This window comes from Lycium ferocissimum, chromosome 9 (genome assembly GCF_029784015.1).
Source record: "Lycium ferocissimum isolate CSIRO_LF1 chromosome 9, AGI_CSIRO_Lferr_CH_V1, whole genome shotgun sequence".
NCBI classification, from domain to species: domain Eukaryota; kingdom Viridiplantae; phylum Streptophyta; class Magnoliopsida; order Solanales; family Solanaceae; genus Lycium; species Lycium ferocissimum.
In genome coordinates this window covers 30,450,877-30,471,859 of record NC_081350.1, presented here as the reverse complement: position 1 = coordinate 30,471,859, position 20,983 = coordinate 30,450,877, and the positions used below count along the sequence as shown (strand labels likewise).

The 20,983-nt window shown below is 35.3% G+C and overlaps 2 protein-coding genes across 2 annotated transcripts in view; both read left to right on the top strand.

The window, feature by feature from the left end:
- Nucleotides 1-6,866, top strand: part of LOC132031792 (beta-amyrin 11-oxidase-like) — a 9,587-nt gene extending 2,721 nt beyond the window's left edge. Inside the window, exons 2-12 of the mRNA XM_059421696.1 lie at nucleotides 268-460; nucleotides 812-1,013; nucleotides 1,262-1,265; nucleotides 3,680-4,029; nucleotides 4,125-4,599; nucleotides 5,113-5,373; nucleotides 5,477-5,566; nucleotides 5,689-5,767; nucleotides 5,842-5,948; nucleotides 6,397-6,518; nucleotides 6,616-6,866. Of these exons, the coding sequence (XP_059277679.1) occupies nucleotides 268-460; nucleotides 812-1,013; nucleotides 1,262-1,265; nucleotides 3,680-4,029; nucleotides 4,125-4,599; nucleotides 5,113-5,373; nucleotides 5,477-5,566; nucleotides 5,689-5,767; nucleotides 5,842-5,948; nucleotides 6,397-6,518; nucleotides 6,616-6,694 (1,962 nt within the window). The 3' untranslated portion in view covers nucleotides 6,695-6,866. The remainder of the gene's footprint in view (nucleotides 1-267; nucleotides 461-811; nucleotides 1,014-1,261; nucleotides 1,266-3,679; nucleotides 4,030-4,124; nucleotides 4,600-5,112; nucleotides 5,374-5,476; nucleotides 5,567-5,688; nucleotides 5,768-5,841; nucleotides 5,949-6,396; nucleotides 6,519-6,615) is intronic.
- Nucleotides 6,867-16,404: 9,538 nt separating this feature from the next.
- LOC132069387 (cytochrome P450 CYP749A22-like) lies at nucleotides 16,405-18,947 on the top strand. Its single transcript, XM_059462747.1, has 5 exons — nucleotides 16,405-16,727; nucleotides 16,812-17,038; nucleotides 17,366-17,598; nucleotides 17,681-18,059; nucleotides 18,452-18,947. Exons 1-5 carry the CDS (start codon nucleotides 16,466-16,468, stop codon nucleotides 18,878-18,880), a joined length of 1,530 nt encoding a protein of 509 aa, XP_059318730.1. The 5' UTR covers nucleotides 16,405-16,465; the 3' UTR covers nucleotides 18,881-18,947.
- The last annotated feature ends 2,036 nt before the right edge of the window (nucleotides 18,948-20,983 follow it).

Genomic DNA, 20,983 nt, shown 5'->3' with positions numbered 1-20,983 from the left:
GGTCATAAAATGATTTAACGGCGGAAATTTAGTCCCTAAATATCGATCGGCCACGTAAAAAAATGGTTCCTAATAACCTTTGAGGGTCCAGTCATGAAGCGGCCGTGAAAACCATTTAGGGACCAGCTATTCAATCTCGTCGTTAATGACATTTAGCGGCGAAGTACATGTAAGGACCGATTTGGCTGGTCGCTATTGACCTGTAGGGACCAGAATCTCACTTTTAGGGACCAGTTTTCCCTTTGCTATTGACCATTTTTCTTGTAGTGTAATGAACTTGAAACATTGGTTCTTGGCACTCATATTGTGCTAAATTGCTCTGTTCTTGACTCTATTTTTGGTTGCGCCTGCTCTGGCTTTTCGGAATTACCAAAAAAATTTTGGCCTGAATCTCTTGAAGTGTCGTTTGACGATGTTAAAAAATCCCTCTCAAATTCCTCCTCTGTTCCTGTTCAACTTGGTCCGTCCAATATCTCGTTTAGGCCGTGTGCTTGCTCATATGGTTGCTACTACCATTGTTCCTCGTCTTTGGTCGTACTCACCATCTCCCCGAGCGTGATGCTATTTTTGCCTTTTTTGCCTCTCGTCCCGAAAAAAAAAATAAATTTGTCCTCATAGTTATCAATTATATGATTGAGTGCGCTTAAAATCCCTCTAGTCTCCCATATGGTATGCTTATCTCCCGCATCCTAGAGGTCGTCAAAATCGATTTGGTCGACTATCCCCTCACTCCGGTCAAGCAATGCTACAACTCTAGGGCGTTTGGTAGCATGGGATATGTTTTGAGCAATGATTCTGGTACTGTTAAAAGATGTCCATGAGGCCTCTCAACCTGGTCCCTCTACCAAAGGAAAAAATTCAGATCCCCCTGCTGTCTCCTCTGAATGCTATGAAGAACTTCTCGCCAAACTTTCTGCTATGGATGCTCAAATTGAGTCCATTAAAGACTTAATGGCATCCACGTTATTTCAAGTGGAGAAGATTCGCGATGTGACTAGAGAAACAGTCTTGATGTCTCTAGCTGCCACTTTCGCACACGGATCTTGTTATTAAGGAAGCGGTCAAAGCTTGTCCACCAAGCTTCAAGCTAGTGTTCTTGCTATGCACGAACGTCTTACTACACGCCGACGGAAATGAAGGACGCTATTGTGCATACATTAGCCTACTTTCTTCGTCGTCCAGTCTTCCGTCGTCAAGAAAAGTTTTTAGTTTTTTTTTGAACTGTTTAAACATTGTTTTTTGTGGTCCTTATGCTTGGCAGTGCTGTTAGTTGCCTTTTGTTATTTGCTATTTGTCCCTTGGTTTTGCCTGTTTGTTGTGTTGTTTGATGGTTCTTTGCCTCTGCTTTTATTTTGTTGTGTTGTTTTTGAGTGATGCCAAAGGGGGAGAATGACGAGTCAAGCGCTCGGGGAGCCTATAAAGGACTAGTCAACTAGTCGGGGGTCTCCACCTATTCTAACAATGAGCATCCGTTACGGAAGTTGACTACACTTTGTCTAAAATTGTCATCCTCGAAAAGGGGAGATTGTTAGTGTCAAGTTTTTATGATGACAATTTTACTTGTGCGGTATAGAAATTAAATCACACAAGGCATATATGTGAGCCCACAAAACAGCCCCAACAACTTGGAAGCCCACAGAGTAGCTGGGCTCACTCGACATATGGCTTCCTAGCCCAAACGTGGTTAGGGCAACCAGCTGTAACTTTCAGCCGCATATCTTTCAAAAAAGGAAATCACATCTGCAATTTAAAGAGGAATTATTTCAGCAGCATCAAATCTTTTCAAGAAGGAAAAATATCAAAGGCATATCTCATGAGGTGTACGAAATCTGCTGCTGCCTCAACGCACAAGGAAAGCAGCAACAGCTCAGTCTTATTCTTGGAAATAGGATCTCTGATTCCATTTCCAAGGATCAAATCCCTTGGGTTGAACTCTCTGCGTGAAGTGCCTAAAACAATATAAAAGGGCTGCCTCACAAACAAAGAATTATGCAATAGTCTCATTACCTCCATTGCTCTGCTTTACTTTCAAACAAACATTGTTAGTCTGTGTGATTCATAGTGTAATAAGAGAGAAAGGAGAGTTATAGTTTGTGAGGCTTTGTATCAAAAAGAATAAGAGTGTTTTGAGTGTAGACGTAGGAACTTCATTCAAAACCTTCATTGTACCAAACCTTATAAAAGAGGCTGAGAGATCACCTTGTGCACCCTTGAGGATTGGACTAGGATTCACATTGAATCTGAACCAGTATAAATTATATGTGTCATTTATTTTCTGCACTTGCCTAAATATTCACTGAGTAGGTAGTCGACTACCGGCTTGACCTAGTCGACTAACAGAGCGAAAATTTTAACAATTCACCCCCCCTCTTGCACTTTCAAGCTGTAAATACAGAAGAAAGAAATATGGGTCTTTAATTGCTTGGAATGTGAGACCTACATAAGTCCATTTGTCAATCAAGTAAATGCCTCACACTGTGTGATTTGGCATGCCTCACACATACTAAAATTTTTCTAGGAATGTCTCTTGGAATTTCGCAAAAGAGAGGAGTAGATAGGAGGATTTGGATTGAAATGTTCAATAAAATTAAAGAATATTTTTCTATATTTTTCTTTACTAATAATAAAATTTAACTGGTGGTTACATTTGTTTGTTGGAAGAACCTTAGCCATCCATTTATTTGCAGAGACCGATGGTAGCAAAGGCGGATTCAGAATTTGAATTTTACTTTGATAGTAACTCTGCTGATATTTTCAGTTACATTTATTTACATATACACGTATGAGTTATGCTTGTTTGCCATGTGCTCACGACAGGCGGATCCATCATTACGACACCAGGTTCATCTGAATCTAGTACTTTTGAGGAGAGTACTAGTTTAATTAAGAACTTACTAAATTACAATAATAGTAGATATAAACACATAACTTTAAAAATATAATGAATTAATGCTAAAAACCTTAAGGTTGAACTCGTAGAGTTTAAATCTTAAATCCGCCTCTGACTAATGACTAGGTTCTAGACACGGCCTCTTGAATTTGGATCATGACAAAATTGCATTAATACGTTTATCTTAGGGGCTGGCTTTACTATTTTAGTCTATCCAGTTTAAAATACAAAATAAGACAAGTTTGTAAGAGGCAAAATCGGCTTCCTCAATAGGAGTATTATCTTATGCTGTCCCTTTTGATTTCCGGCATTAAAAATGTGTGTATGGCGTTCATTTTTTAATGAATAGCACGTCCTTATAATTTGGTGGAATCTTTTTTTGCCTGATTTTTGGTGCTGATTCACCGTATTAAATACTCCCTCCGTGTGTCACCATAGCAAAAAATAAACATATTAAGAAACCAATAATGCAATGTAAAATTTAGCAAATTACCTCGATATAATAAAAATAAATTACTTTTATCTTTTGATTAGAGCATGCACAACAAGTAAACCTTTTGACATTACGAATCTAACAATACCAAGTTACTATGTGGCTTTTTCAATCATCATTTAAATGTTCCTTTATTGTCTAAGTGTAGAATTGGAAAAAATTAGTCAATTTATGTCTTGGTTTCCTAAGGTAATACTTATTATGGGACGAAAAAATTTGGTTAAGGTGACACTTATTATGGGACGGAGGGAGTAATAACTAGCACACTTCTCAAGGAGAAGAGTACTCAAGCATAGGTACGCAGATCTAGATCTGAATATATATGTATAATCAAAATTAAGTCCAATATATATACTGACCCTGAAGTCTATATATTAAACCAACTTACAATATCAGCTTCACAAAGGTTTCTTAGAGTGAAAATGGAGTTAGTGTACTTGTGCACAGCTCTGGGAATAGGGATTTTAACCTTTATTAATGTGCTAAAGAGAGTAAATGGCTGGTATTATTTACTCAAACTTAGTCCGGAGGAAAGTCGTTTGCCTCCAGGTGACATGGGCTGGCCATTCGTTGGTAATATGCTTTTTCTCTTGAAATGTTACATCGGTGGAAATCTCGACGCATTTGCAGCTTACTTTTCTACTCGGTACGTTTCTCATGACACAATTATTACTGTTGTATTAATTTGATGTTCTGTTTTGAATTTGAATTTGAATTCCACATTGGTGTGTAACTAATTAGGTTCGGGCCAGGAGGGATGTACATGGGACACATGTTTGGAAGGCCAAGCATTATTGTCACAACGCCCGAAACGTGCAGGAAAATCCTGATGGATGAAGAGAATTTCGCCGTAGCATTTCCAGACTATATGTTGAACCTACTAGGAAATCAAGAGAACCAAGAACACAAGATTCTTCGTCGAACAGCAGCAAACGCGATAAAAACTCACGGATCGTTGTCCTACTACTTTGACAGCGTGAACAAAATCGTGAAAGGTTCCTTCGACAAATGGCTTGCCACAGATGAACCCCTCGAGTTGCTCTCTGAGATGAAAAGGCCTGCATTTGAGGTGCTTATGCAAGTTCTTGTAGGCGGCGAAGATGGAGTTTCTCGACAAGTGCTTGACTATGTTTTCAAGGAGAATCAACACAGGTTTAAAGCTTACAAAAGCTTGGCCGTTAATATCCCCGGATTTGCTTTCTACAGGGGAGTCAAGGTAATTAATAAGATCTAGAGTTTCAAATTTGATTAATCACCAAAAAAGAGGAAAAAGAGATAATTTATCTAATAGGGGCAAAATGGATTTAAGTTTTATATATTGACGTTCTAAAGAAATTTACACCATCATGCCTATTTAATAGGGTGAATCAGGTTACTCCTCTATCTTTCCACTAAAAAAAATCTGGAACGAGCTACGAACTTCATTGCTATTTACTCGTAGTCAACATAAATTTTTAATAATCCGTCGTCGATTCATCGCTAAATTCCTTGTAGCTAACATTTTAACAATCCATCTAATTGGTCGCTAAATAGGATTAGCAGCCGATTTTGCTGTTTAGCTACAGAACTTGTCTCTTGCTAATTTATATTATCTTTTTTTTTTTTGCTAGTGTTCAGGTTACCGTATTATGCTTGCTGTGAAGAGTATTAGGCTTGCTATTGTTATAAGTGACCGAGCACAAAATTTGAACTATTCGTTTGTGTAACTTCTCTGTTTTTATGGTTTCAGGCTAGAAAAGCAGTAGGTAGGATGCTTCAAGACGTAGTAAATCAAAGAAAAGTGATGATTGCAAACAAACAAGAAAGGCCCAAGAGCATGCTGGACGCGATGCTAGACACTCAAGATGAACATGGAAATGGATTTAGTGATGAGGATATCATTAAAGTGCTACTCTCCTATACATTTGGTGGTTATGAAATTGTTGCTCTGGTTGCCATAAAGACAATTATGCATCTGGAAAAACACCCTGAGTTGTTGCAGAAAGCAAAAGTACGTTATCAATGGATCACTACTTTATTTTATTCAAAAAGTGCAATTAAAGTTGAGAGAGTCTTTTAAATTAATTTATTAAGACAAATTTCTCTGTTTTCAGGAGGAACAAGAAGAAATAGTTAACCGAAGACCATCTCCAGATGCAGGCCTTACTTTCGACGAGATTGGACAGATGAAGTATCTTTCTAACGTAAGGCCTAATTTTTCTTTAATAGGCACAGCACACAATTCACAATGTAAAATGTTTCTTTTCAAGTTCAATAAGATCAAGTTCTTTTGTACTAAGTACTATATCTCTTTCAAAATTGACAGGTATATCATGAAACACTACGATTTGGTAGCACTGAAACAATCTTCTTTAGAATTGCAAAAACTACTGTTAACATAAATGGTTGGTTCTCTTATCTCAAAGCCAATTAATGTTAATGATACACTAAAATGATTTAATCAATATCCATTGCGCAGGGTACACCATACCTAAGGGGTGGAAGGTTTTGACAACGTCAGGGCATTGGTATATGGACCCTAACACTTATGTGAAACCTAAGGAATTTAATCCTTCAAGATGGGATGTAAGTGCCATGCTAAGTCTGTTTTGCCAAACTCTCAAAATCTGCTTATTTTGAAAAATATTTTGTTTGAAAAAGTACTTTTACGGAGTAGTTGCTAGTGTTTAGCTAATCAATCTGAAAAATATTTTTGTCAATTAGGGTTGTAATTTGTGTTCGGCCAAGATTCCAGAAGTGCTTATGGAGAAAACTTATCTTTTTAGTTTCTAAAAATTTGTTTTTGCTATTATTCAAAAGCACTTTTATTTTCTAGGCTAAACACCTCAACTCTCTAAATAAGTATTTTTAAGAAAATAAATACTATTGCCTTCTCAAAAACTTGACCAAACAGACTATTAATTTTGTTCATAAATTTGCATCATTTAGTCAATATCCTTGTAATTACTGTACATGAATGATTAAATTCCCAAAGATGTTATAGTATCAAGTGAACAACACTATAATTTTACAGGATGCAGAGATCAAGCCAACCTCCTTTCTTCCTTTGGGAGTAGGTCCCCGAATGTGCCCAGGAGCCAATTTGGCAAAGCTTACGAATTTAGTAGTTGGTCATTACTTTCTTCTTAACTACAGGTAATTCACAAATTACATATATACATTTTATGAAATAAATTATATAGAATATCAATTACTGATCAAAGAATATTTCAATTTTATCGCTATGATGCAGGCTTGAGCAAGTTAAGCCACCGAGCAAAGGCGAGCCTCCTGAAAATTGTCTAGTGAGATTCAAGAAGATCTCAGCATAATATGAATGACAACTTCACCATGTTTTCCATTATTCCCCACTTGCATTGCTCTTTATCATGATGTGAATCTTAAATTGGCCTTTTCTTTTAATAGCAATCTGTCATATGAGCATGGGCACCTTTGTAATATTTTATCAATAATGAAGTTGTAGTCCGGTGGTTCCATCTTCAATTTATACATCATGTGGTTCATGATTTAAATTTTACCAATGACCTTTCCATGTTTCTTGTTTTACCTTCTCTCATCAATTCGCCGAGTGTACCCATCTCTTCGGAAAAAAATAATAATTGAAAAATATATATTTATTAGTAATATCTACTCTCTTCATCCCAATTTATGTGTTACATTTGACTAGACACCATATTTAAAAGAAAAAGGAAGCTTTTGGAACTTCTATAATCTAAAATAAGCTTTAGACGGCACTTGTGTGGTGATAAATATTCTCATTAAAGCTAAATTATTTCTAAATAAAATTTTTTGATATTCTCTTTGGAAAGACTAAAAAGAAAATTATGTGCCACATTATTGAAACTGAGGATACAATTAGGACAAGACACCTGAGCTTTCCTTCCCGAATAAGTTTTCTCAAACTGATATAAACTTAATATGCCAGAATAATACTTCCACGTTTGCACTCCAGATCAGCAGGCCTTTCAAGAAGTTTTAATGTTGTTCACAAAAACCACAGCTTAGCACAAAATCAAAAAGGTTACTTATTTCTTTACATTTTCTTAAATAAGATTTTAATCAGACACCTGTGGTAGTCCACTTCTTTCACTTGAGCACCTAAAGTGACCTTTGTTTCATTTAGACATTTCAGGTGGGTCATTCCTATTTCATTTAGACACTTTTTGCACCGTTATCGGAGCAAAACCAACACAAAAAGGCGCCACCTCATTGCACATCCAACCAGCCCAAAAGCCCCAATTTTTAATGGTCAAAACTCCAAGAATTTACAAATTAGTGAATTTACAATTAAAATGAGTTGGCACAATTTAATTGGCCACTTAATTTGGTGTTGGTTTTTGCATTTTAAATGGAACAATAAGTCGATGGGTTTGGCCAAAAAGATTTTAATCAACTATAGATAATTATCTTTCAGAACTCATAGACATTTTATAAGCAGTTCAGACTAATAGGAGTACCGAAAGCAGTCATTTTATCCATCTAAACACACGAGGAATCATGTCATGTAATAAGTGGAAACTTCCTCCAGGTAGAAAATAGCTAAATGCATAAAGCTTGTGTAGAGTGCCTCTAGATGAAATATATGGTTGAGAATTATACCTCAGTTAATCAATGACAGCATCCAAATTTTTAGGTTCAATCACCATTTCTGTTTGAAAATTAAACACCTCGATTGAAAGGTTTGCAATACTTTCGGGATTCCAAAATTTTTTTTAAAAAAAAAATCAGACTTTGGTTTGGCAAGGGCTTGTCAAAAGTAGCAGGAACCAGTGAGTGGCTGAAACATAGTAAGGCAGGGCTTACTTTTGCACTTAATTGTAAAAACTTCCTAATAAATAGATATAATAATATTGGTCGTGCTACCCCATACAAACCAAATAGAAAGTGCTAACCTCATATGAGTTTAGATTCAATGGACTTGTTGTTCCTGAAGAAATGATCTTTCTTCGACTATCATCTAAATTATGACTAGCTGCTACATGATGAGAGAAACAGAAAGCTCATTATTATCAACCTAGTAGAACCAAAAAAGCAGCTTTCTTAAGAAAATGCAGTGCAATTAGCAACTAAATACCGTCTTGAATAAGAATGTAAGAAGTACCCCCTTGAACGGGAAAATCTCCAAAAGCAGGAGACGTCCAACAACATACTAACAGTCCATTCTTAAGAGCATTACTCAAGTTTGCTAATATCCAACCCAAAGTAACTTCAAGAGATTCATGACTACCCAACTTAACTAGCAGAGGTAAAGGCAAATGTACATCCAAAAAAGTAATTGGATTGTCGCCCTTTCTTCTCCAGTTTGGTCGCAAAGCAAGTTCATAGCTATGTTTGTATCGTTGCAGTTCTAGATTTATCTGTCAAATAAGTAGATTACAAAAACTCTTTTAATAGGTTAAACAGAACTCAAAAATCTTATGGAAAATTATAACAAAGACAAAAGCTGAAGAGGGACTTACAACACCAGCTCCTATAAAGCATATTATGCAGGATTGAAAAAAGATCACACAATTTACACGAGTCTAATTCGATCATTTGAAAAAAAAAAAAACTCAAAATTACTCACTGTTCATGTTCCCACAAAAATCAAAACATCAATTAAAAATAAAACTAAATAAACATAACGACAACTTTCCATTTGGACATGGTCAAGGAATAGACATGATAATAAGCTCATCCTACGGTGTGAAAAAGACCTTTTGCAAACGATTAAGATGACATACAACAAGGAGGACTCCACAAAATTGTGTCGGAATTCTCATGTATATATAGTAGATGTTTAACCCCCTTAGCTTTTTCGTGTATTTACTTCTTCATATTTGTGAACTCCTTAGATGAATATCCTAGCTCCGCCACTGGTGCTCAGTCCCGCTTAGGGGCAAATCTGGAGGGGGGTCGGGTGGGGGGGGGGGGGGGAGGGGGCATTCTTTTTCTTCTTCTTTTTTTTTTTTTTTTTTTTTTTTTTTCAAACCCATTCCTCCGGGAGCTTCCCTTTTTGCTTCCTTGGTGACTCGAACCCACAACCTTCGGGTTCGAGGTGGAAGGTATGTACTTACCATATGAGCCACCCCTTCTTGTCGGGCTTCAGCCCAACTTTTTGTTAAAATTTACTTTTTTTCTACTTTATGATTTAATTGATGATAGAAAGATTTAGTTCTTTTTTAGTCTATGAATATTTTGCAACATTTAGCTTCCTTTTAAGTCTAGTTACTACGTTAATAGTAAATTACTTAGTTTCCTTTTAGTTTAGTATCTATAAGGAAAATAATATATTTTCTTTTGTTTTATTCTCTTTATAAATAGAGATGTAGTCTTTTATTTTTCAATACAAGAAACAATATAATGAATTAATGCAATGAGTTATTATTCATTCTTTCTTCAATTTTCTCTCTAAATATTTCATTCCATAACAGTGGTATCAGAGCCAGGTTCATTGATCTTAATGAATCTGGGACTTCATTGATGAAGAAAAAGAACTTCTTTCAACCACTTTTAACCCTACCTATTTTCAATCCAATTTTAACCCATGCTTTTATTTTAACGCAGGGCTCATATTTAGCCCATACTCACTTTCAACGCACCGGGCTCCAATAATTTTAATCCGTACTCACTTTCAACGCACCGGGCTCCAATAATTTTTACCTGTGTTCACTTTCAATGCACCGGGCTCCAATTTTCAATCAATGCCAATTTTTAACCAATACTTATTTTAATCCATACAAATTTTATATGTATCTATTTTGAACCATGTCAGGCATCAATATATATTTGAATGCTTCACAAATCTTCATTGGAGGAAAAGTGAAAACCATCACAATTGGCCAATGAAGATGAAGTTAAAAAATAATTTTACACGGCCTTCAAGAAGAAGGAGAAGAATCAAGTCTTCAAACTCAAATTAGATACACCAACTTGAGTTTGAGGGGAACTATTAAAATTTACTTTTCTTCTACGTTATGATTTAATTGATGGTAAAAAGATTTACTTCCTTTTTAGTCTAACAATATTCTGGATCATTTAGTTTCCTTTTAAGTCTAGTTACGACATTAATTATAAAATATTTAGTTTCCTTTTAGTTTAGTATCTATAAAGAAAATAATATATTTTATTTTATTCTTTTTATTTCTCTATAAATGGAGATGTATTTTTTTATTTTTCAATAACAATGTAATGAATTAATGCAATGAGTTTTCATTCATTGTCCGTTTGATTTTCTGTCTGTTTTTTTCATTCCATATCACTCCCTCAGTAAATATTCCATAGTATATATATTCCATAGTATATATTTGAATCCTCCAAACACAAGATTAGAAGTTGGCTCGGTGGTTTAATTTAGAATGTTCAAAATTTACCTTGAGATTTCAAGTTTAAATTTCAAGCACTACATTTGTATTTTTTCGAACCCTCTTAGTGAGATCCTGGATCCACAACTGGTCCCACTTGATTTGGGTAGTAGGGACCAGACGTTGATCATATTCGGGACCATATCCATTCCCTTCATCAATTAGAAATACAAATTCGAGAGTTTGGGACTGACAAAAATTCTGGTCCTTAAAGTATGCTTTTAGTTACTAGATTTTTAACTTAGTCTTTAAATTTTGGTCTAACCTTTCTTCTTGTAGTGATAGTTCTTATATATATATATATATCCAGAAAAACTCAGTTGAACGATTTAATCATATTTTCCGACCATAAAGCAGGGGCGGAACTACAATGGTGTGTACAAGTTTGTCAAAACTTAGTAGTTTTGGTTCAAATTATGTATTTGGGTTAAAAATGTATTTAGTGTGACAAATAATCTATCAGACGGACCTAGTAAGCAAAAATAATTATGATAAAAAATTGGAGATCATAATCCAAAAATCCTGACTAGTTATGATCTAGGACAAGAGATCATAAACCAAAAATACTGACTTGCCTCTGCCATGAGGCATGCTGAAAATTGTCTCGCAAGAATTAAGAAACTATCAGCATTAAATGGACCTACAATGGTGTTAACAAATTCGACAGATTTTAGTAGTTTTGGTTCACGCCTTGATTCTAAGCATTAAATGATTAGAACCTAGGTGATCATGCTTCCTTGTGTAGTTTAAACTATACAATGGATCACCAAAAGATATGAAGAGATAAAAAAGATAGATCAAAAATCAGTGAATCTGAATAAGGGATTCAGCATTTCGATGTCTGCCCTTGAATATGTGAACCGTAAGTACATTATCCTATCCTGGTTATTATCTACACAGAGAGTCAGAGATAATAAAGGGACCACTAGGAAATGTGACAGCCAATGAAAATATACATTACTGTCTGTCCTTCCATGGCATGGCTTAGTTCATACCGTCGAGAAAAGGCCCAAAACAGTACAACATTTTTGTGTTTGAGCTCAAAATTGTCCTAGGCGGAGTCAGAATTTGAAGTTTATGTGATTGAAATTCTAGTTTTTGTAAGGTTTTGGGTTGTGAATTACAATAATAGTTTGTACATATTCAAAAGATTTTTTAATATAAATACAAAATTTGAATCGAACGTACTGGTCCAGGCGAACCCGTAACTGAAGCACTAGCTCCGCTCTAATATCATCCATTATTCATTTATTATCTCGCGTCCTAATAGTCTATAACGTTTGTCATAGTCACTTCTCAAATATTCTGTTAAATATTAGAAACAGACAGAAATGGAGCTTTTGTCACAGAAAATGATTGCTATCATCTTAAGCTGAAGAAGGATGAGACCCATTCCTCTTGATTCAATAATTGAGAAGCTATCATTGACACCCAAAAATCTAGCAATTAATATTGATGAACCTATTCCAACCAAAACATGTTGGATTTGATACAGCTGCAGTGGCGGATCCAAAATGATATTTACGGGTTTAGAGGAATTCAATAACTTTTGCCTAAAATTTTATATATGTATGAAGAATTTCACTAAATATCTTTTAGTATGTGACTGTGAAAAACATTAATGTATATTAACTCGATTTGTTGTAGAATTCATAAATTTTAAATCCTGGATCCACTTAATATAGGTGTACATTTTCCCTCAACCTACTCCTCTCAAAACAGAGGATGAAGGAAACAAAAAATAAGGCACTTTCTTTTTGGTGAACTGGATATATATAAGAATATCTGACACGAAGTGCATCAAATAAGGCACTTTTTTTGGTGATATGGATATATATAGAATATATTAATTCAGATAATAATCACATGCCACATGGAGCCAGGGGCGATTTTATGTGGTAATTTGGGTCAAGTGAACACATGGTCTTTCTGTAAAATTAGGTATTTTATGTATATATTTTTTAAAATTAGTATAATATTACACGGTGGAACACATGCTACAAGAAGGCTACATGGTGCACTTGGTAGAAAGTTGAGTTATTTACGTAGAGGACTAGGGATCAATTTCCACTTAATACATTTTTTCCTTCTTTTTTTAGCTGTGAACCTTTGTTCTAGAAATCCTATATTCACCTAAGATAGGTGATCACCATTAATGATTCCAATTAATTACCTCTGTGGACTCCTGATTCCCGGTGGAGCAAGAGGATTTTCCAATGTATTTTAAGTCCTTGTATAAGAGCTAACAATTCAAAAGGAATGTTTGGTGTTGAGTTTTCCTTTCATGAATACAATGATCCAATCGTCATTGCTATTTCTAATCACCACACCAGTTCCCCCTAGATCAGGGTTCGGCCAAGAGGGGAGCCATCGGTGTTTAGTTTATAGCTTCATCCGTGAGGAGGTTTCCATTTAACCTGATGGAAGTCCTATCAGGTTTGTTTGAAATAAGGCACTCATTTGGTCTACCATAACACCACTCGATCAGATTTCTTGTAAATGTTACGAAGTTGATCGATATTAAACATTAATTTCACTTCAAATTAAGGGGATCATAAGTTTAGCTTTAATACAATGTAACACCCTGATCCGTTATTATAATTTGACCCCGCAAGTGAAATGTCACATGCTGTTATAACTGTTTTTGGTGTGTTTGGGTGCTGGAACCAAGTTTGGAGGGATTCGGAACAGGAATCACATTGCTAATTTTTGGCTGTTGTACCAGTCCAGTGTTCAGTAGTGCGATCGTAGAAAGTCCACCACTTCGATCACGACACTACGTGTGAAGGCTACGAAGCCAATTGCTGATATAGCCACAATTACACCATATATAATGGGAAATTTCACAAATCCTCATAACTTAGTACTTTCACGATAGCGGAAATTAAGAACCGCGTTCACTGCATAGCAGATCCTTGCCCAGCCCCTCCGAGCACAGTTATATTACGATCGCTGGAGGGAATCCGTAATCGCAGTTTAATGACAGGTACCTAGGCTTCAAAGAGTCGGTACTACTGATTTCGCGGCCAAGGCTCTACGACTATATTTTATCCAGCATAAAATACAAATTGAATTAATAATGTAGACAAAATCATCTTGCTCAAAATACTGCATTGGGGCCTATTGCCCATCACCGCATCAGTTTTTGTCTTAACATGGATGGAGATGCCTGTAATGTATTCTGAGATCAGCTTGTTTATTTCTATTAATTATATACAAAATAAGCATTTCATTCAAACATGTGTGCTTCAGGATGAGGGCCAGTAAAAAAAAATAGATCTTGCACCAATTTAAATCTCTAGGAACTATCAACTTATAGTATAACCACATGCATCCCGAGAAGTAACAATTGTATTCTCGATTTAATTTACAAGGACATAAGAGTAAGCAAGATTCTATTATGAAGTACTCATATTTTGTCAAACTATGAGATTTAAACCCATTAATTAGATGGAAAATAAAAGTATCCTTTACGGTACAACCTTTACCACAGAGAATACCTAATTACCCCTCTAAACTTGTCTACTTTTGCCAATTACACACTTAAAATTTGCGGAATCCTATGATCCACCAAGATTTGTCCGAAGTGAAATTATAACTTGACCTCAAGATTTAAACTCGGTACGTGTAGTTTTATACACGCGCGTAGTTTATGTTGCATGTCAAATACTGTCTTTTCAAACCATTTTCAAGAAGTGGAATTTTTCATTTTCTTAGCAAAGTAGTTGGGGGTTGTGAAAGCCCCAATGCTAGAGCTAAATATTCCAAAAGAGTGACACCACACGTTGACGTAGCAACAACAACAACATACCCAGCGAAATCCCATAAAGTGGGGTCAAGGGAGGGTAGAGTGTACGTAGACCTTATCATACCTTGGGAGATAGGAGGACTGTTTCCGGTAGACCCTCGGCACAAGAACAAACAATTCAAAGCAGTTTAAAAAATCATGGCAAAATACGATAAAAAGCATGAATACACAAATTAATACAATAATCGAAGTAAAGAAACATAACATATATAGAAATCGAAGTGCAAGAAGCTACAAGAGTAATACTGTGACTACTAGTATGAAATCGAAGGGCAACAAACCACACATTGACGCAAGTTATGAAAATTCGTAGAGATTCCATTTGGCTCTTTGCCCAGACAATAAAAGCTAATCACAGAGCTTTAATCCAATAATGTTGCCTGTAACGATAAATGATAAACAGTAAACCTGTCCAACAGAACTATTGCACTGTCATCTTCTACCTAAAAAATAAAAATAAATAAAAAAATACAGAAGTACCTAAAAGCAGTCACAGAAAAATGAAATAAGGGAAATATTTTATTGACGGAGTACTATCCAAATAATGGAGGTCGGCAAGGCAAGGAATCAAACAAGATCTCGTGGCTCTGTCTTGGAACGTGTGAAGAAAATATATGATAGTTAACTAGGCTTTTTAATGGGCGTTTGGCCATAAAATTTATTCACCTTTTTTCACAAATTTTTTTCACTTTTTTTACTTTTAGCGTTTGGCCATAAAAATTATTCACTTTTTTTTGAGCTGTATTCCGGAATACTAAAAATAAGAAAAACTTATTTTTCAAAAAAAATTCACTTTTTTCACTTTTTTACACTACATTTCACAAAAAACTATAATTTCAAAAACTATGGCTAAATACAACTCCAACTTCAACTTCAAAAATTTCAAAAAAAGTGAAATTTTTTTTTGGTATTTATGGCCAAACGACACCTAAAAAAAGACAAAGATCTCAATAACACGAGCAAGCCAGCCAAACTTATAAATGTATATAGTAATACAGTATTCTTTTTTCCTCGTGTCGAGAAAATGATCTTAGATTATTAGTATAAAGAAAATAAGCTTAAATAAATTTTATTTTGTTTTATTTACCAAACACGTTAAATATTTTCTAACGATCTACTACAATAAAAAGTCATATAATTAAGGGTGTGTTTGGTACGAAGGAAATTGTTTTTCACGGAAAATATTTTTTTTAACAGTAAGTTATTTTTCTTACTTATGGTAAGTAGGTAGAAAAATAAAAAAATTTATCCCAAAAATAATTGTATATAATATATAGGCAAATTTTATGTGGGATTAAGTGGGGTGTAGGGGGTGTGGTGGGTGGATTGGAGGGTAGGGAGGGGCCATTCAATGTGGAATATCATATATCAATCTTATTTTTCCTACAAAAAATATTTTTAACCGATCAAACATTAAAAAATTAAAAAAAATATTTTGGAAAATATTTTCTTCCGTTCAAACACACCCTAAAAGTACAATTGCAATGAACTCAGCCGAGAAAATGGCTAGCTCGCCAGATGGTACAACTTGTACATCATAGACATTTTAATTAATGTAGTAACTAGATCAGTATACTCCCTTATATGTTGCCCTTTTTAACTTTAAATGGAATACATAAATAGGCTTCAAACTTGGCTCATTTTTTTAAGTATGTCCTTGAACTTTGGATGTATACAAATAGGCACCTTAACTTGTAAAAAATTAAACACGTAAACATAAATGTTGACGTGGCACTAACATGACAGATAAATTTTGAAGGTGTTTAGAGACAAGTTAAGGTGCCTACTTATGCACACCCAAAATTAAAGGGCATACTTTAAAATGAAACCAAGTTTGAGGGCTTATTTATGTATTATGCCACTTTAAATCAAGCCGTAAAATTTGATAAGAACAGCCATAAAGGCAGAGTTCTTTTTGAAACTTGGCAGCCATGATAGCAATAATTTTCTCTGTTTTCTTAATTGCCACACTGGTTCTTGCTAGGTTCTTATACAAATCATGGTTGTATCCAATTTCCCTACAATATTTCATTAATTCACAGGGAATCAAAGGTCCACGTTACGAGTTTCGCAATGGAAACTGCAGAGCAACTTTAGAAATGCAATTGAAATGCAATAATGCTCCCATGGATATATCACATGACATATTCCCTAGATTGCAGCCACATTTCCACTCATGGATCAAACTATATGGTAATATCCATTTTCCTTCTCTCTTTTTTTTCATTTTTTTTTTTATCAATTGCCTTTTAAACGATTTGTGAATTTATGTATCAGGAAGTACTTTTCTTTACTGGGTGAATAGTAGTCAACCACAATTAATTGTAAGTGATGTTGAGTTGATCAAAGAAATTTTTACCAACAAACAAGGTACATTTGGGAAGGCTAAATTTGATGGCATCCTGAAGAAATTCGTCGGGGATGGAAGTGTTTTTCAAGAAGGTCACAAATGGTTAAAACTTCGGAAAGTGGCTGACAATGTTTTCCATGCCCAAAGCTTGAAGGTGAACTAATTTCTTAAATCTTCTCCAATATTTAAAATCAAGATTCAAGAACCAATAATTATTAAAAAATAAAAAATAAAAAATAAAAAAACTGGCATTAGTGACGAACAAATTATGAACCACTAATTATTTAAAAAAGAACTGGCATTAGCGACGAACAAGTTATGTTGTTACACTGCAAAATCCGTCCCTAATCCTATTTAGCTGCTGATTAGCAACAAATATGGTAGCTAAGAACAATTTAGCGACAAATTAACGACGAAGCTCGCAGTGAATTGCAGTTGTTTCAGTAGTGAATATATCTAACTAATGTTACCTATCAAACAGGATATGTTGCCAGCAATGGTTGGAAGAGTGGAAGCAATGTTGAAAACATGGAAATCTTATGAAGGTAAAGAACTTGAAGTGTTTGAAGAATTCAGGCTTTTAAGCTTGGAGATCATCTCAAACTCTGTTTTCGGAAGCGATTACTCAACTGGGAAACATATATTCACTATGCTGGACAATATAGCTTATATAAGTTCAATGAGCTATGGAAAGAATCAGAATCCTATTATCGAGTACGCTTAAACAACTCTTATTTACATCAAATTAACTTTAACTTACTATCGTTTTTATTAATTTACTCTGGCTCCTCTACAGTAAATTTTTCAGGTCATCTGAGGAGATAAAAGCAGACACAATCCTTGAAGAACTCAGTGACTCATTCGCAGGAATCATAAAGAAAAGAGAAGACAGAGTTAAGGTAGGACAATCAGACAATTTTGGAGATGATTTTCTTGGATCGCTCTTGGAGGGTCGCTTTAATGCTGATCAAATAGCAAGAATTTCTGTGGATGAAATCATAGAAGAATGCAAATCATTCTATTTTGCTGGACATAAAACAGTGACCAGTTTGCTAAGTTGGAGTATTCTACTCTTAGCAATCAACCCGGATTGGCAAGAGAAAGCAAGAGAGGAAGTTCTTGAAACTGTTGGGCAAGAAAATCCAAAGGCAGAAAGCATTTCAAGGCTAAAAATTGTAAGGACCTATTATATTCTTCCTTGGAATTAATCCGGTCTATTGTTTTTTAAGCTTTTCACAAATTTATTTTTAGTTTTATGTCTTTTTTACAATAGGTCTTTAATTTTACACACACAATATCTGAATAGTTGAGGTACAAAAATGGAACAAGTGATAGTTGAAGTGTGTTTTGATAAATAGTTGGTGATAATTTAGGTATAAAACTCGCACGCCTATAGTTCAGGTGAGAAACTCATGAAAAAGTAATAGTTCAAGTGTGTTTTTGACCATTATCTTTTTATAATTTAAATAGAAGAACCAATCCTACAAAGATCTTCCTCTATTACTTTTTACTGATCTCCTAACTTCTCAAAAAGTTATAACCCCGATTATTTGATATTTGCTTGTAGGTGGGCATGATAATAAATGAGGCACTAAGGCTTTATCCACCATTTCTTCTTCTACAAAGAGAGGTTACAAAAAATACAAGGTTGGGAAAACTAAAAATTCCAGCAGGAATTGAAGTGATTATAGCAACTTTAGCAGTTCATCACAACAGTGAAGTATGGGGAGAAGACGCTCATCTTTTCAAGCCAGAGAGATTTGCTGATGGTGTGTCTAAAGCAGCAAGGGATCAAGTTATGGCCTTCCTATCATTCGGTTATGGTCTTCGAAAATGTGTTGGATACAATTTCGCCACAATGGAAGTGAAAATAGCACTGTCGATGATCTTGCAGCGTTACAGGCTCACTGTTTCACCAAATTATAATCACTATCCGATTCCGATGTTTACCCTCCGTCCTAAAGATGGAATTCAAATCATTCTTCATCCACTGTAAGCAAATTTTTAAGTATGATCATGCTTAATAAATAAAATTCCAGTGAACTTGATTTTAACTTACCTAATTTCCTCTTTATTTCTTCCATTCTGTATTGGTATTCCAGGGATCTTAATTATCTCATGAAAACGAATTGCACATAAATATTACTACTACCTACAGGGAAAATGCTAAGCATTTAAGGGTGCAACATTTTAAAGACAATGATTGTTGTTTATGTATCTCAATTTTTATTTTTATTTTTGTCAATATGCTAATAGTAAAATGCAGAAGATAAATGACACAAAGTATTTTATACTGGTTCAGATTCAATGTGAATCCTAGTCCAGTCCCCTTGGGTTGCAAGGGTAATCTCTGCAGCTTTTCGTTAAAGGTTTGGTACAATGGAGGTTTAAATAGAGTTCCTACGTCTACACTCAAATCACTCTTAATCTTTTTGATACAAAGCCTCACAAGCTATATTATAACTCTCCTTTCTTTTTTTCTTACACTATAAATCACTCAGACATACAATGTTTATGAAAAGTAAAGCGAAGTACCGAGAGAATGAGACTAAGCATATTTCTTGTGTTTGTGAAGTGCCCTTTTATAGTACGTTTAGGCTCTTCACGCAGAGAGATCAACCCAAGGGATTTGATCCTTGGAAAAAGGAATTAATGATCCTATTTCCAAGAATAAGGCTGGAGCTGTTGCTGCTTTCTTTGTGCGTTGAGGCCGCATTATAAATCAACAGATTATTACACTTCATGAGATATTCCTTCTTTAATGTTGTAGATAGTCTTTCCTTCCTTGAAACGATTTGGTACTGCTGGATCAAGATTGTTACACTCCGTGGAATATTCCTTCTTTAATGTTGCAGATATCCTTTCCTTCCTTGAAATGATTTAGTACTGCTGGAAAGTACTGCTGGTAGCCACCATCGCGTTAGGGCTGGGAAGTCTTCTCCTGAGTAAGCCCATCTCGTTGGGGCTGTTTTGTGGGCTCATGTATTCCTTGTGCGATTCAATTATTATACCTGCACAAGTAAAATTGTCATCATAAAAACTTGACACTAATAATCTCCCCCTTTTTTAGGATGACAATTTTAAATGAGATGTAGTCAACTTCCCTGTGACAGATGCTCCCCCTGAATGGGTAGAGGCTCCCCCTGATTAGTCGACTTGTCCTTGTAGGCTCCCCCTGAACAGTTGACTGTCTGGTTCTCCCCCTTTGTCATCACTCAAAAAGAAAGGCAAAGAAACAGCAAACATAGATATAGACTAATAACATTTGTAAGATGCTGAACCAAGCAGCACAAAAGGATTAAACCAAAGTGCAACACAAACGCAACCAAACTTAAGTCCCACAAAAATATTGTTTAAACAGACCAAAAACAACCAAATGAAAAGGAACTACTCTTGGCGTCAGAAGACTGGACGACGAAGGAAATAAGCCAAGGTATTCACAATAGCATCCTTCATTTCAGTCAATGGAGTAGTAAGACATTCAGGCATGGCGCTAACACTGGCTTGAAGCTTGGCGGACAGTTTGACCGCTTCCTTTATCACAGCATCCAGTTTAACAAGCAGCTTTGAGACATCAGCACCCGTTTCCTTAGTCTTATCACGAATCTTCTCTATTTGAAACAATGTGGATGCCATTAAGTCTTTGACGGACTCAATTTTTTCATCCATAGAGGAAAGTTTGGAGAGAAGTTCTGCATAACCTTCAGCAGAGACGATAGAAGAATCTGATTTTTTCACTTTGGTGGAAGGACCAGGTTGAGATGCATCATAGACGTCCTTTAGCACCCAAGATTCGTTGCTCAAGACATACCCCATGCTACCAAACGCCCTAGAGTTGTAACATTTGTTATACCCTATTTTAACCAAAGCCAAAATAGTTTACAACATCCGGGTAACTCCGGGGTTATTTTAAAGTAAAGGAGTCGCCACCTAATTATTTATGGTGAATTAGGGCACCTAAGGTTAATTACAGTAATTATCTAAAGTTGATTTTGTTTTAAAGTCTACGAAACCAAATGATTCTAGATACGGGTTCAACTAATTTAGAGGGAAGGTATTAGGCATCCTCTAAATTTCATTAATAATGGTTAATCCGATC

What these genes read in the sequence shown, in the direction of transcription:
- LOC132069387 (XM_059462747.1), top strand. Translation starts at nt 16,466, where the DNA reads ATGATAGCAATAATTTTCTCTGTTTTCTTAATTGCCACACTGGTTCTT. An exon ending in CTCATGGATCAAACTATATG is followed by an intron (nt 16,728 to 16,811) that starts GTAATATCCATT and finishes TTTATGTATCAG; the next exon opens with GAAGTACTTTTCTTTACTGG. An exon ending in AATCAGAATCCTATTATCGA is followed by an intron (nt 17,599 to 17,680) that starts GTACGCTTAAAC and finishes GCTCCTCTACAG; the next exon opens with TAAATTTTTCAGGTCATCTG.